Source organism: Setaria viridis, chromosome 5 (genome assembly GCF_005286985.2).
Source record: "Setaria viridis chromosome 5, Setaria_viridis_v4.0, whole genome shotgun sequence".
NCBI lineage: Eukaryota > Viridiplantae > Streptophyta > Magnoliopsida > Poales > Poaceae > Setaria > Setaria viridis.
This window is the reverse complement of record NC_048267.2, coordinates 16709356-16721189: the sequence shown is the minus strand read 5'-3', so window position 1 is coordinate 16721189 and position 11834 is coordinate 16709356. Positions and strand designations below refer to the sequence as shown.

The following is an 11834-nucleotide window of genomic DNA, read 5'->3' as shown; positions in this document are numbered from 1 at the left end:
CAGCCGGCGCAGGTGACCTTTTTTTATTTATTTTTTAAAACTTTTTAGTCCTGACTAAAGGGAGTCTTTAACCGCGGGTGAATGACCCGGGACTAAAGGACTCTTTTTATCTCGAATAGTTAGTCCTTTATCTCGAATAGTTAGTCCCGATTGGATTTTTAGTATCTATAGCCCTATCCAACCGGGGCTAAAGATCCGTTCGTTTTCGAGCAGTGACCACTATAAAATGGACCCGCATTCCTTTGCCGTACTACAACACGCCTGCAGCAGGCTGCAGATAAAGTCTAAAGAGACCAGCAGGGTGCTGAAACTCTCTACTTAGCAGTACAGAACAGATGACGAGGGCATGGCGCCGGTGAAGGTATTCGGGCCGGCAATCTCGACGAATGTATCAAGAGTGTTGTTGTGCCTTGAAGAGGTCGGTGTGGGCTATGAGGTCGTCGACGTCAACTTCGCCGCCGGCGAGCACAAGGGCCCCGAGCACCTCGAGCGAAACGTATGTGGTCCTGAATCTCTGATGTTTATTTCTGATTTCTTGGATTGCCTTTTTCACTTGGCATTTGGTACAACACAATAGGGTGTTCTGTGGATGATCTCCTGCTTATTTGATTACAAATACGATTGTGCTAGCTCCCACTTGATTAAACCGTTTCCAATTGACCTTCTCATTCCAACCATTTGGACAGATTCCAGCCTTCCAGGACGGCGGGCTCATGCTCTTTGGTGAGTTCCTAGTCTTTGCGGTAGTAATTTCCAACACTAATGGCTGGAGGCCGGGCCACGCCTGCCGCCATGCCCCCAGGCCATGCGCCGCCCCATGACTTTGGTCACGGCCGCCAGCGCCCCACTGCCCCTAGCAGGCTGGCCGCGGGAGGTGGTCCCGGCCGCCGCGTGCCCCCCCGACCCATGCGCTCCCGCACCAGCCGTGCGGTCCTGGCCGCTCATGCCCCCAACCGCTACTCTCCTGCCGCCGGTTGGAGCCGTGCCCCCATTGGCTGAATGGCATGTTGCGGGGAGCCGCGCCCCCACTAGAGGCCGGGCCGTGCCGGCCGCCGTGCCTCTAGGCTGCCTGATGAAGCCTTGGCCACAGCTGCCGGCGCCCCGCCGCGTCGAGCACGCAGGAGGCGGTCTCGGCTGCCATGTGCCCCGTCGGCCCATGCGCTCCCGCGCTAGCCGCGCGGCCCCGGCAGGAGAGCCCCCTTCACACGCTTGCCTGTGCCTAGAGATAAGGGAGAAAAGGAGAGGAGATAAGGGAGAAAGGGAGAGGAGGAAAGAAGATATGATGGGGGAGAGAGGGGCCGCCTGTGGGAAAAATATTTAGTTCCAGTTAGTGGCTTCTGGGATTAAAAGGGGTCTTTTGGTCCTGGTTGGTCCTGGTTGGAGCCACCAGCCGGGACTCGTAACCCATTTATCTGGGTTGGTGGCTCCAACCGAGACTAAAAGCTCCACTTTTATCTCGGTTGGAATCACCAATCGGGATTAAAAGAGTTTCGAGAGACTATAAAATTTAGATCCGGGACTAAAGCTCCTTTAATTCCGGGTTCAAAAACGATCGGGACTAAAAACACTGGAGGGAAGGTCTGTTTGAGAGCTCATCGTACAGGCACATCATAACTCATCGTATCAAGGAGTAATTACCAGAGTGAGCTGCGAGCTGCAGTGTGCATGTTTCAGTATAGGCACATCTGAACCAATAAACAGTAGCAGGAGCAGGCACATATAAGCTTGAATCGTCGAGATAACACTGATGTGTGTAGTTCTGCACAAAAACCCGTTGAGAAGATATCACATCTTATAGATCTCCTTTATATCCCAGTTAAGCATTAGTATATACAGAAGTGTAAATTAAATAAGGCCAAAATGCTAAAAGAAATTTTCAATAATTCTAGATGTTTCAGAGCTCGAACCTTAAATAATCTGTTTCTACCCATAACTGAAACATCTTACAATCGATTCATGAATCTCGTGCAAAAACATAAGTGAGATTTTAACCAGCAGTACAAAGTAAAGCATTGTCCCAAGGAAAAATGAAATAAGAATGACTTGCATATAACCTCATGCCACTATGAATCACAGCCATGACTTCGTCGCTGTATGAAATACTGGGAAAATAATTAATACGTGAGCTGGCTAATAGCATGGCACAAAGTAATTCGATGTTTTACCAAATGTGTAAACTGGCAGAAATAATGGCTAAATAATTAGTACATGAGCATACTTCACAGAAAACACAAGTTTGTAATTACTGCACAAGTCCTTTTGACTTGGCTCAAATTAAAATGAATCATAGTACTATAAAATAGATCGGTTAAGGCAGGACCAAAGTACTGATCAACCATATTAATTGCAAGAAATATTCAGATTGGATCTATGTTCTACATTAAGGTAAGTGGTAAACATCAGGTCATCATATTCTGAACAACAGGTCATAGACCTTTGCATCACAAGTCCAACTTATTCAAGATGATTAGCAGGCAGTATGATTAAAACATGGCAAACATCAGGTCATCATATTCTGAACAACAGATCATAAACCTTTGCATCACAAGTCCAACTTATTCAAGATGCTTAGCAGGCAGTATGATTAAAACATGGCAAACAGGTAGTTTCTGCCTACAACCTTCTCATATCTCTGCAAAAGTTGAGACCGATGGAGTGATGTTGTTATTGCACATTCACGTCAGGGAGCACATTGGGAGATAAGATGTGATCGGCACAGCAGTTATATATAGGCATACAGCTGTATTAAGGCGTAACAGGATTCAGACTTACAGTGTCCTAATAGATCAAATTAAAACAGCCGTACTAGCAGATTTGCAAAATTAGCAGTATGAAATTTTTGGCTACAAGTATAAAATTACAGCTGTTGGACAAGAGGTAGCAGACGAGTAGCAACAATCCTTGGAGTACTCCACGACACCTAGAAGATGTGATCGGCATAGCAGTTATATACAGGGGTACAGCTGCATATTAAGACGTAACAAGATTCAGACTTACAGTGTCCTAATAGATCAAATTAAAACAGCCGCACTAGCAGATTTGCAAAATTAGCAGTATGAAATTTTTGGCTACAAGTATAAAATTACAGCTGTTGGACAAGGGGTAGCAGACAAGTAGCAACAATCCTTGGAGTACTCCACGACACCTAGAAGCAGCAAGGGAAGAACCTGGTGCTCATCGGCGAGACTGCCTAACCTCACCTGTGGCGGTGAGAGACAAAAGTTGCGCTTCTCACAGACTGCAATTTGGGGACCTTTCGTGGAACCAAAATATGTTTTATTAGAAATGTTTTGGGTTTATTAAATGAATGTCAGGAGCATTTCTTGTGAATTCATATTTTCTAACACCCATCTCTTCTTTTTTTTTTTTTTTTGGGGGGGGGGGGGGGGGGGGAGAGCTGGGACCTATGTGTTATTTGTATGAGTCTGGATCTATACAGGTGTTCTTAACTTATGTATTAACTTATGTATTAGCTTTGGTGATGAAATGTTCTTTAATGAATTTTATATGTTCAAATTTGGTTGGAAACCAGAATAAAGATGCTTTAATATTAATTATATGTAGAGTGTACAAAGAAACCTGGAAGTTTTTCCGCTGCGTCATTACAAATTATGAACTTAATTTGAGCAATGTTTGTAGAAATTCTTCAGTATGCAAAAGTTCAAGTTTTTCTGCCTAGTTTGTAGAAATAGGACATACTTTCAAGATGTTTGTGAACAAATCTGATATAAGTAATATAATATGCAAATCAAATACATTTTTTAAGTTTAGCCTGGCGGACCTCAGCTACTTCCCCTACGCGGTCTACTTCATGGCCACGCCATATGCATCGCTGTTCGATTCGTCGCCCAGCTGCCCAAATACTGATCGTCAGAGGTACGCGTCATAGCATCCCATTCGTATTTTCCAGTGTGTATTTTGCTGTGCGTACTACTTCTATAATGTGTGAATGTGATGTGTGGACTGTGGACTTTGTCATGTTACAACCATATGTAATTGCAAATCAGTTACACAAAAAAATTAATGGAATATCGAACGTATCGGGTATTACAAGTCAAACGATTATATATGTTGAAACTTGCATATTAGAATTACTGTCTGCTTTAACGTGTTGTCAAGCACCTTCTGATGGTGAGAGGAGTCGAAATGCTCCAATCCCTCTGCTAGACCGTTTCGTTCCAAAAGTGAATGCACTCGCAGTCGCAGTACCTTTCTCACTTTCTGCGACAGTCAATGGAATAGACTCCTAACCTACTCACTACAATTCCAGGAAACACACAAGAAGCTATCCATAATAAATTAATAAACGATCCAAGCTGGTCACCCACAAATAGGGATGAAAACAGACCAGATACGAACGCGGATACAAACATTATATTTATTTTCTTCTGAAAATGTATGTGGTGCAAACCATCTACCCTGTATAACCTTGGAAACTATGAATTAAAGTTACAAAATGTTAATCCAATGAATAGGGTTAAAGGTGGAATTATTGCCCCCCCAACGCAGGAGGTATTGGATAAAGTGGCCAGTGGGTGGTGGAGGTTAAGCGCAAAATAATCCCACCACTAATCTTATTCATTAGATTAGCATCTTGTGGTCTTGATTCATAGTTTCCAAGGTTGCACGGGGTAGATAGTTTGCACCAGATACGTTCTTTTTTTCTCGGATCGAATACGGATATGATTAATCCCAAGATGTGTCGAATATTGATATTCATCCTATTTGCATCATAAATATCCAACTTTGAGTATGTAGATTTGGATACGATACGGAGGGTTCAGATACTAAAATGAATACGAACTATCCATTTTAGTGTCTGAACCCCCACGATCGGACGAATGGACAGATAATATCGGTACCAGTTTCATCCTTGCCCACATAGATGCCATATAAGGGCAACGGACACTGCACAGTGCAAATTGCAAATAGCCTGCATCCTGCTCCGGCTTCTATCTCCGCGAGCAGAAGCAGATCCTGCTCCGGCTTGTATCTCTGCGAGCAGAAGCAGACGCAGTCACGCAGAGCAAGCTAGCGAATAGCTATCCATGTCGCCGGTGAAGGTGTTCGGGTCGGCGGCGCTGGTGTGCCTGGAGGAGGTGGGCGCCGAGTACGATGTCGTTGACGTCGACTTCCATGCCAAGGAGCACAAGGGTGCCGAGCACCTTGACAGAAACGTAACGACATGCATTTCGGCCCAGTTTCTACCCGCCAGAGGCGTATATGCGATTGCAATTGACAACCTGGTTTATCTTTTGCTCTTCCAATCACAGCCGTTCGGGCAGGTCCCGGGGTTCCAGGACGGAGACCTGATGCTGTTCCGTAAGTTTCGCGCACCATTCCACAAGCTAACCAATTTCATCTTTTTTTTTAGATTAAGGAACATTGTCCGGCCTCGATCATCCTTAATTGGATGTCTACAGCCACCAACTTACAACCTGGACACATAACAAGCAGCTCTCAGGCTGCTCCTGAAACTACTAGAGCCAAAACACAGTTTAGATAAGACTAAACAAGGTAGGATCGAACTAAAACAGACCAAGCTCCTAGGTCTATAGTCTGGTTCCAAAACGGAGTTCAGACAAGACTAAACAAGATCTCTGATACTTCTTAGGATCGAACTAAAACAGACCAAGGTCCCAGATCTAGAGACAGCTTCCAGGTAAACTGAAGAAAGACCCACGCCATCAGCACATAAACCTTTCAAGATCTGCCCTGACGCCAGACAGCCTAAGACATCAATCTTCTCCTAAAGTTCCATCCATATTTATGGAAGAAATCCAAAGCAGTAATTTCAAGTCTGCTACAGTTCTTCTTCAAATCAATTTTCTCTTCTTCCTTAGATAGCATCGCCCATGCCCTTGCCCAATAAGTTCCTCTGAACATTACCTGCAAAAAGGAGTTAGTGGTATTTCCTTTGAACAACACATCATTTCTATTCAACCAAATAGCCCAGCATAGTGCAACAGCTCCTACAATCATCTGGTTTCTATATTTCCAGGGATAATCTCTAGCCCAAGAACCCAGCATATTAGGACCACTAACAGGCGGTTGAATTCCAAATGAAAAGAAAATTGTATTCCAAATGCATCTTGCTAAATGACAATCAAAGAATAGGTGTTGCACCGTTTCTTCATCGTTGCAAAAACAACACTTGGTACTACCTTGCCATCTTCTCTTTGCAAGATTGTCCTTAGTTAGGATCACTCCCTTCTTCAAATACCATAAGAATACTTTGATCTTTAAAGGTATTTTTAACTTCCATTCTGCACACAAGGAGGGAGTTCCTTCAACTTGCATTATCTCTCTGTACATGGATTTTACTGAGAATTCTTTGCTTTTGTTTAAGCTCCAACAAAATCTATCTTCCTGATCTTCCAAGCCATGACCTTCTATTTCAGCCACCAATTTTAGCCAATCATTTAATTTATCTCCTGTGAGAGCTCTTCTGAATGACACATTCAGGGGAACCGCTCCACAGACCTTGGCCACAGTGTCATTTTTCCTCCTAGCTATGTTAAACAAAGATGGGAATCTCTCCCTCAGAGCTTTCTTTCCAATCCATACATCTTCCCAGAATCTGGTTTTCTTTCCATTATGCACTTCAAACCTACCCATTGCTATGAATTGATCCTTTATTTCCATGAGTCCACCCCAAAACTGTGAATCTCCCTTTTTCTTCTTCACTTGAGTAAGAGTTTTATTACTTAGGTATTTTCTTCTAAGTAATTTTTGCCATACCCCTTCCTCGTTCAAAAGTTTAAATAGCCACTTGCTTAACAAGCATCTATTTTGCACTTCCAGGTTTGATATGCCCAATTCTCCTACGCTCTTTGGTACACACAAAATACTCCATTTGGCCAATCTGTATTTCTTTTTGTATTCATCACATTGCCAAAAGAATCTAGATCTGTAGTAGTCCAGTCTTTTGAGAACACCTTTAGGTATTCTAAAGAAGGACATCATAAACATTGGTAAACTAGAAAGGACAGAGTTTATTAGTACCAACCTTCCTCCAACTGACAATAATTTAGTCTTCTAGCTTGCTAGTTTTTTCTGGAACCTCTCTTCAACCATTTTCCAATCTTTATTGGTAAGTCTACGATGGTACATAGGAATTCCAAGATATTTAAAAGGCATAATTCCTTCCTTGCACCCAAAGATCTCCACATATTCTTTGACTATATTTTTTGCCTCCCCAAAACAGTACAATTCACTCTTATGGAAGTTGATTTTGAGGCCTGAGAGTTTTTCAAATGTACTTAGTACTAACTTCAGATTTTTAGCCTGTTCTATATTATTTTCCATAAAAAGGATTGTGTCATCTGCATATTGGAGGATAGATAATCCTCCATCTACCAGATGGGGTACTAGACCCTTAATTTGCGCTTTCTCCTTGGCTCTGGCTATTAGGACTGCTAGCATGTCAGCCACCACATTAAACAACACTGGGGACAGGGGGTCTCCTTGTCTTAGCCCTTGTTTTGTTTGAAAGAAATGTCCAATGTCATCATTAACTTTGACCCCAACACTTCCCCCACTAACTATGTTTTCAATCCATTTACACCATGTAGGAGAGAAACCCTTCATTTTTAGAGCCTGCTGTAAGAAAGTCCAGTTAACCTTATCATAGGCTTTTTCAAAGTCCAATTTGAGAATTATCCCGTCCTGTTTTTTCCTACACAACTCATGTACTGTCTCATGCAGTATTACCACCCCTTCCATAATGTACCTTCCAGGTAGGAAGGCAGTCTGAGATGGTTTTATCACTTTATTAGCCACCAGGGTAAATCTGTTGGCCATCACCTTTGTGAATATTTTAAAGCTAACATTTAACATACAGATTGGCCTATATTGCTGGATCATCTTAACCTCTTTAAGTTTAGGAATTAATGTTATAATTCCAAAATTTAAACTATATAGTGGTAACGTACCCTTATGGAAATCCTCAAACATGGCCATTAGGTCATTCTTTATGAGGCTCCAAAAAACCTGATAGAACTCAACTGGGAATCCATCAGGTCCTGGGGCTTTGTTATGCTTCATTTGGAATATGGCTTCTCTAACTTCTTTTTCCGTAAACTTTTCAGTCAAAATCTCATTTTCCTCCCTTGTTACTTGAGGGATATCCTCTGTCAAGGACTCGTTCATAGAACATTTGTTGCTCATTTGGGATCCGAATAAACCTTTATAGTATTTTGTTATATACTTTTTAAGGTTCTCCTCCCCCTCAATAATCCCCTCTTCCTGTTCAAGCCTGAAAACTCTAGTTTTTCTATGCTTGCCATTAGCTATCATATGGAAGTATTTTGTGTTGTTATCCCCTTTCAGCATTTTATTGCTTTTTGCTCTTTGGTACCACTTGATCTCTTCTTCTCTCAAAAGTTGAACTAGCCTATCTTGGATACTTTGTTTTAAATCACTTTCTTGCTGACTTAGCAGCTGTAATTCTGCCTTTTTGTCTAATTCATCTGCCCTTTTAAGGAGCTCTTGTTTTTCTTTTTTATATTCCCCATTCATATTTTTTGCCCACCCTCTCAGGAATTGTCTTAGTCTCCTGATTTTGTTTTGCCATTTTTGTAGTGGAGTAGATCCTTTTCTTTCCTTGTTCCATACATCAGCTACTAGTTCAAAGAAATCATTCCTTAATAACCATCTTAACTCAAACTTAAACATAGGTTGTTTCCTGGTTCTATTTTCCTGCCCAGTGCTAAGCAGTAAAGGTGTATGGTCTGATATTTCCCTACTCAAAGCATCAACTGTGACTAGTGGAAATTGTTGTTCCCAATCTGTACTGACCAACACCCTATCTAATCTTTCATAGGTTGGAGTCTTTAAAGAATTAGCCCAAGTGTATTTTCTTCCTGACATCTCTATTTCCTTCAGATTTATGCTATCTATGATAGCATTAAAGAGGAAAGGCCACTTATCATCATATCTTTCATTATTTTTTTCACTTGGGTTCCTAATGATATTGAAATCTCCCCCAAGCACAATAGGTAAATTTTCCTTGCTACAGGCATGAACTAGTTTTGTGAGGAAAGCCTCTTTGTATTCAGGTTGTGCTGCCCCATAAACAGCCACCAACACAAAATGAAAGTTATCCTTCCTAGTTCTCAGTCTAAATTTTACATAAAAAACTCCTTCATCTATACTTCCTACATCCAGCTCATCTAGATCAACTCCAAGGAGAATACCTCCTGATCTGCCATGTGGTTGTGTCCAATGCCAAATAAAATTTCTTCCCCCACAAAAGTTATTTAAAGTGGACTGGGTGAAATCTTTTTTTCCTGTTTCCAAAAGAGCTATGAAAGCTAAGTTCTGCTCTTTAACAGTATCGGTGAGGAATCTAGTTTTAGCCAAGTCACTAAGACCTCTGCTATTCCAAAATATTCCTTTCATTTAGAAACAATTTTGGCATTAACATTAGATATTTTTATTTTACAAGTCCTCCCATGTGACTTAGCACATGACTTGTACCTCCTATGTGACTTAGCACATGACTTGTATTTTCCTACTTTGGTATATTCTCCCATATAGCTACTATTATCATCAAACACCTCTTCCAATAAATCCCCACAAAGGAACTGTAAAGCTTTACTTTCTATCTCTTCTATGTCTTCTTCCTCTTTATCACTATCTATGGTCATTTCACTCTGATTATCTACCTGATCATTCTGATTCTTAACTCTGCTTTCTAAGATAAATAAATCTTTTATCATCTTTTCCATCTCCTGCCTACTGTCTCCCACCCTAATTCCTAATTGTTCAACATTATGAATGGCTGTATTCATAGGAAAAGATAAGCAACAGTGAGTTTCAGTGTTACCTTCATTATGTTCCAGATTCTTTCTTGCCGCCATCTTCTCTGTTTTTGATAGGATGTGCTCATCTCCAGATTGAGCCAACCTTGGACTAGCCCTTGTTGGTGTGATTATTACCTCTGGGATTGCAGCCACTTTCTGTAGTTCATCTCTTCCCTCTTCCTCCTCCCAACTGTTCTCTGAGTCCTGCCCTTCATCTCTCTCATTCATCACTTGATCTGCCAAATTGTCCAACGTTTTATCCACTGCCTTATCTATTATTTCCCCAGCCTTTTCCTTAAGAAACAGCAGGAATTCATTGTCATTCATATTCTGAACTCTCTCTTTCAGTGAATTCTTTTGCTCCCTGTCTTGATCAGCCTGTATGTTGTCTGTACTGCTGTTTTCCTTCCCTTTATAATCAGTGTTGTTTTTCCTTCTTTTTGTTTCTCTATTTATCTCTGGATCATCCTGCATATGATCCTCTTCACTATCTTCTCCCTCCCCTTCTCCTGCTGCATCACCCTTCCAGTCAAAAATAGCCTCTTCTCCATTTTCATCTGTCCCCAACTTTTCCACCTCAAAGTCTAGCTCGAAATAATGATCCCCTATCACTACATCTAGGTGTGAGGGGATGAGCAATGGATTAAGAACTGCCACACATACTCTCCCAAAAACATTCTCTCTAGTCACTTCCATATCAACAGTTTGGGTCGATCCCAACATTGACCCCACAGCCCATAAGTTCATATATTCTCTCAAGTTCTTCCTCAAGCCAAACACTCTTACCCAAACTTTAGGGAGTAGAAACCCTTCCTCCTTTTCATGCCATGCTTCAAATTGTAACCTCTGTCCTGTCTGCACCCCTTCTTCTCTAACATCTGCCCCTCCAAAAGCTATAGCCCTCTGAAGTTCAGCCTTTGATGGAAACTTAGTGATGAAAGTGTTGTCCTCATTCTCCTCAAGCTCCCATTTCCATTTTCCAGGATACAATCTCTGAAGCTGTGTAATCACCTGTTCCTTGGGTAACTGTCCACCTCCAATTCTGATCAGGGCCATTTTGGAGTCCTTCCTTGCCCTAGGTAATGGTGGGTGTGGAATGTGATAGAAACCCAACCCATGGACAGCATATCCCACAGCGTGTGCCACAGGTCGAGGTTGTTTCAACAGTGGGCATCTGTGATTAACATGTTCCTCACTATTGCAAATAACACAGTACACAATACTTGTGCATCTTGCCGCCACATGCCCCTTCTTTGTGCATCTAGAACATTTGACACCTGCTTTAGTGTCATCTCCCTTCTCTTCCTCTCCTGCTGTTCCTATCATCAAGATGTCCATTTCTGTTGTTTCCCCATCCTCCTTCTTCTGTTCACCTTCACTTATTTTCATCTTTCCTTTGATCTCCTCTTCTTGCTGTTTTCCTGCCCCCATATTCCCTCTGCCTTCTTCTTTTTGCATGTTTGGTCTTTGTGGGCGTTCTTGCCATCTGCTCCATCCCCCATGTCCCCTCAGATTCTCCCTAGGACCTCCTGACCCATGTCTTCCCCTCCATCCTCCATAGCTTTGGTGCTGTCCTTCTCGAATTCTGTTAGCCCCAGCATTAATTCTTGACACAAACCTTCTTCCAGGAGCCTCATCTATGCCTACTCTGTCCCCGATCATGGTGTGGCCACTACCAAACCGCCCCCCCCTTCCAAAGCCTTCTCTCTATTCCCCTTCCTGCAGCCTATCCCAGTTTGCTCGGCCTCCTTGAACATTTCTGGTTCCTGTCGCTCCTCTTGCTCCATAGCCTCGCCACATCTTGGCGTCTCCTCCTGCCACAGTCGCGCCTCTTTCCTGACTAGATGGGTTTTCAGTCTGGGCGAAAGTGAGGATGGGGAGATGCTGAGAGGTGAGGTCTTTATTATCCCCAGTTATCATTTTTCCCTTTCTCCCCCCTGTCGAGGCACCACCTTGGTAATTGGTGTGATAATAACTGTTGAACCCTTTGGGCTTCCCTCCATGTTTAAAGAGCCGTCCAAGGCCATT

At 42.4% G+C, this 11834-nt stretch overlaps 2 protein-coding genes across 7 annotated transcripts in view; both read left to right on the top strand.

Annotated features, from left to right (window-relative positions):
- Window positions 1-269: 269 nt before the first annotated feature.
- The window catches only part of LOC117855780 (uncharacterized), a 34294-nt gene continuing 22729 nt past the window's right edge, over window positions 270-11834 (top strand). For 3 of the 6 annotated variants that reach the window (XM_072294246.1, XM_072294242.1, XM_072294244.1), the window contains exons 1-3: window positions 270-496; window positions 687-723; window positions 3767-3876. The gene's annotated coding sequence lies outside the window, so the exon portion shown is untranslated. The remainder of the gene's footprint in view (window positions 497-686; window positions 724-3766; window positions 3877-11834) is intronic. The other 3 variants (XM_072294243.1, XM_072294245.1, XM_034738159.2) reach the window with 3 other exon arrangements.
- On the top strand, window positions 347-3889 carry LOC140220085 (probable glutathione S-transferase GSTF1). The gene is made up of 3 exons (XM_072293946.1): window positions 347-496; window positions 687-743; window positions 3767-3889. Exons 1-3 carry the CDS (start codon window positions 347-349, stop codon window positions 3887-3889), a joined length of 330 nt encoding a protein of 109 aa, XP_072150047.1.

Excerpts from the sequence above, each read along its gene's own strand:
- LOC140220085 (XM_072293946.1), top strand. The coding sequence starts at position 347 with ATGGCGCCGGTGAAGGTATTCGGGCCGGCAATCTCGACGAATGTATCA. Across the intron at positions 497-686 it reads CCGAGCACCTCGAGCGAAAC|ATTCCAGCCTTCCAGGACGG; the intron begins GTATGTGGTCCT and ends CCATTTGGACAG. Across the intron at positions 744-3,766 it reads GTGAGTTCCTAGTCTTTGCG|TTTAGCCTGGCGGACCTCAG; the intron begins GTAGTAATTTCC and ends ACATTTTTTAAG.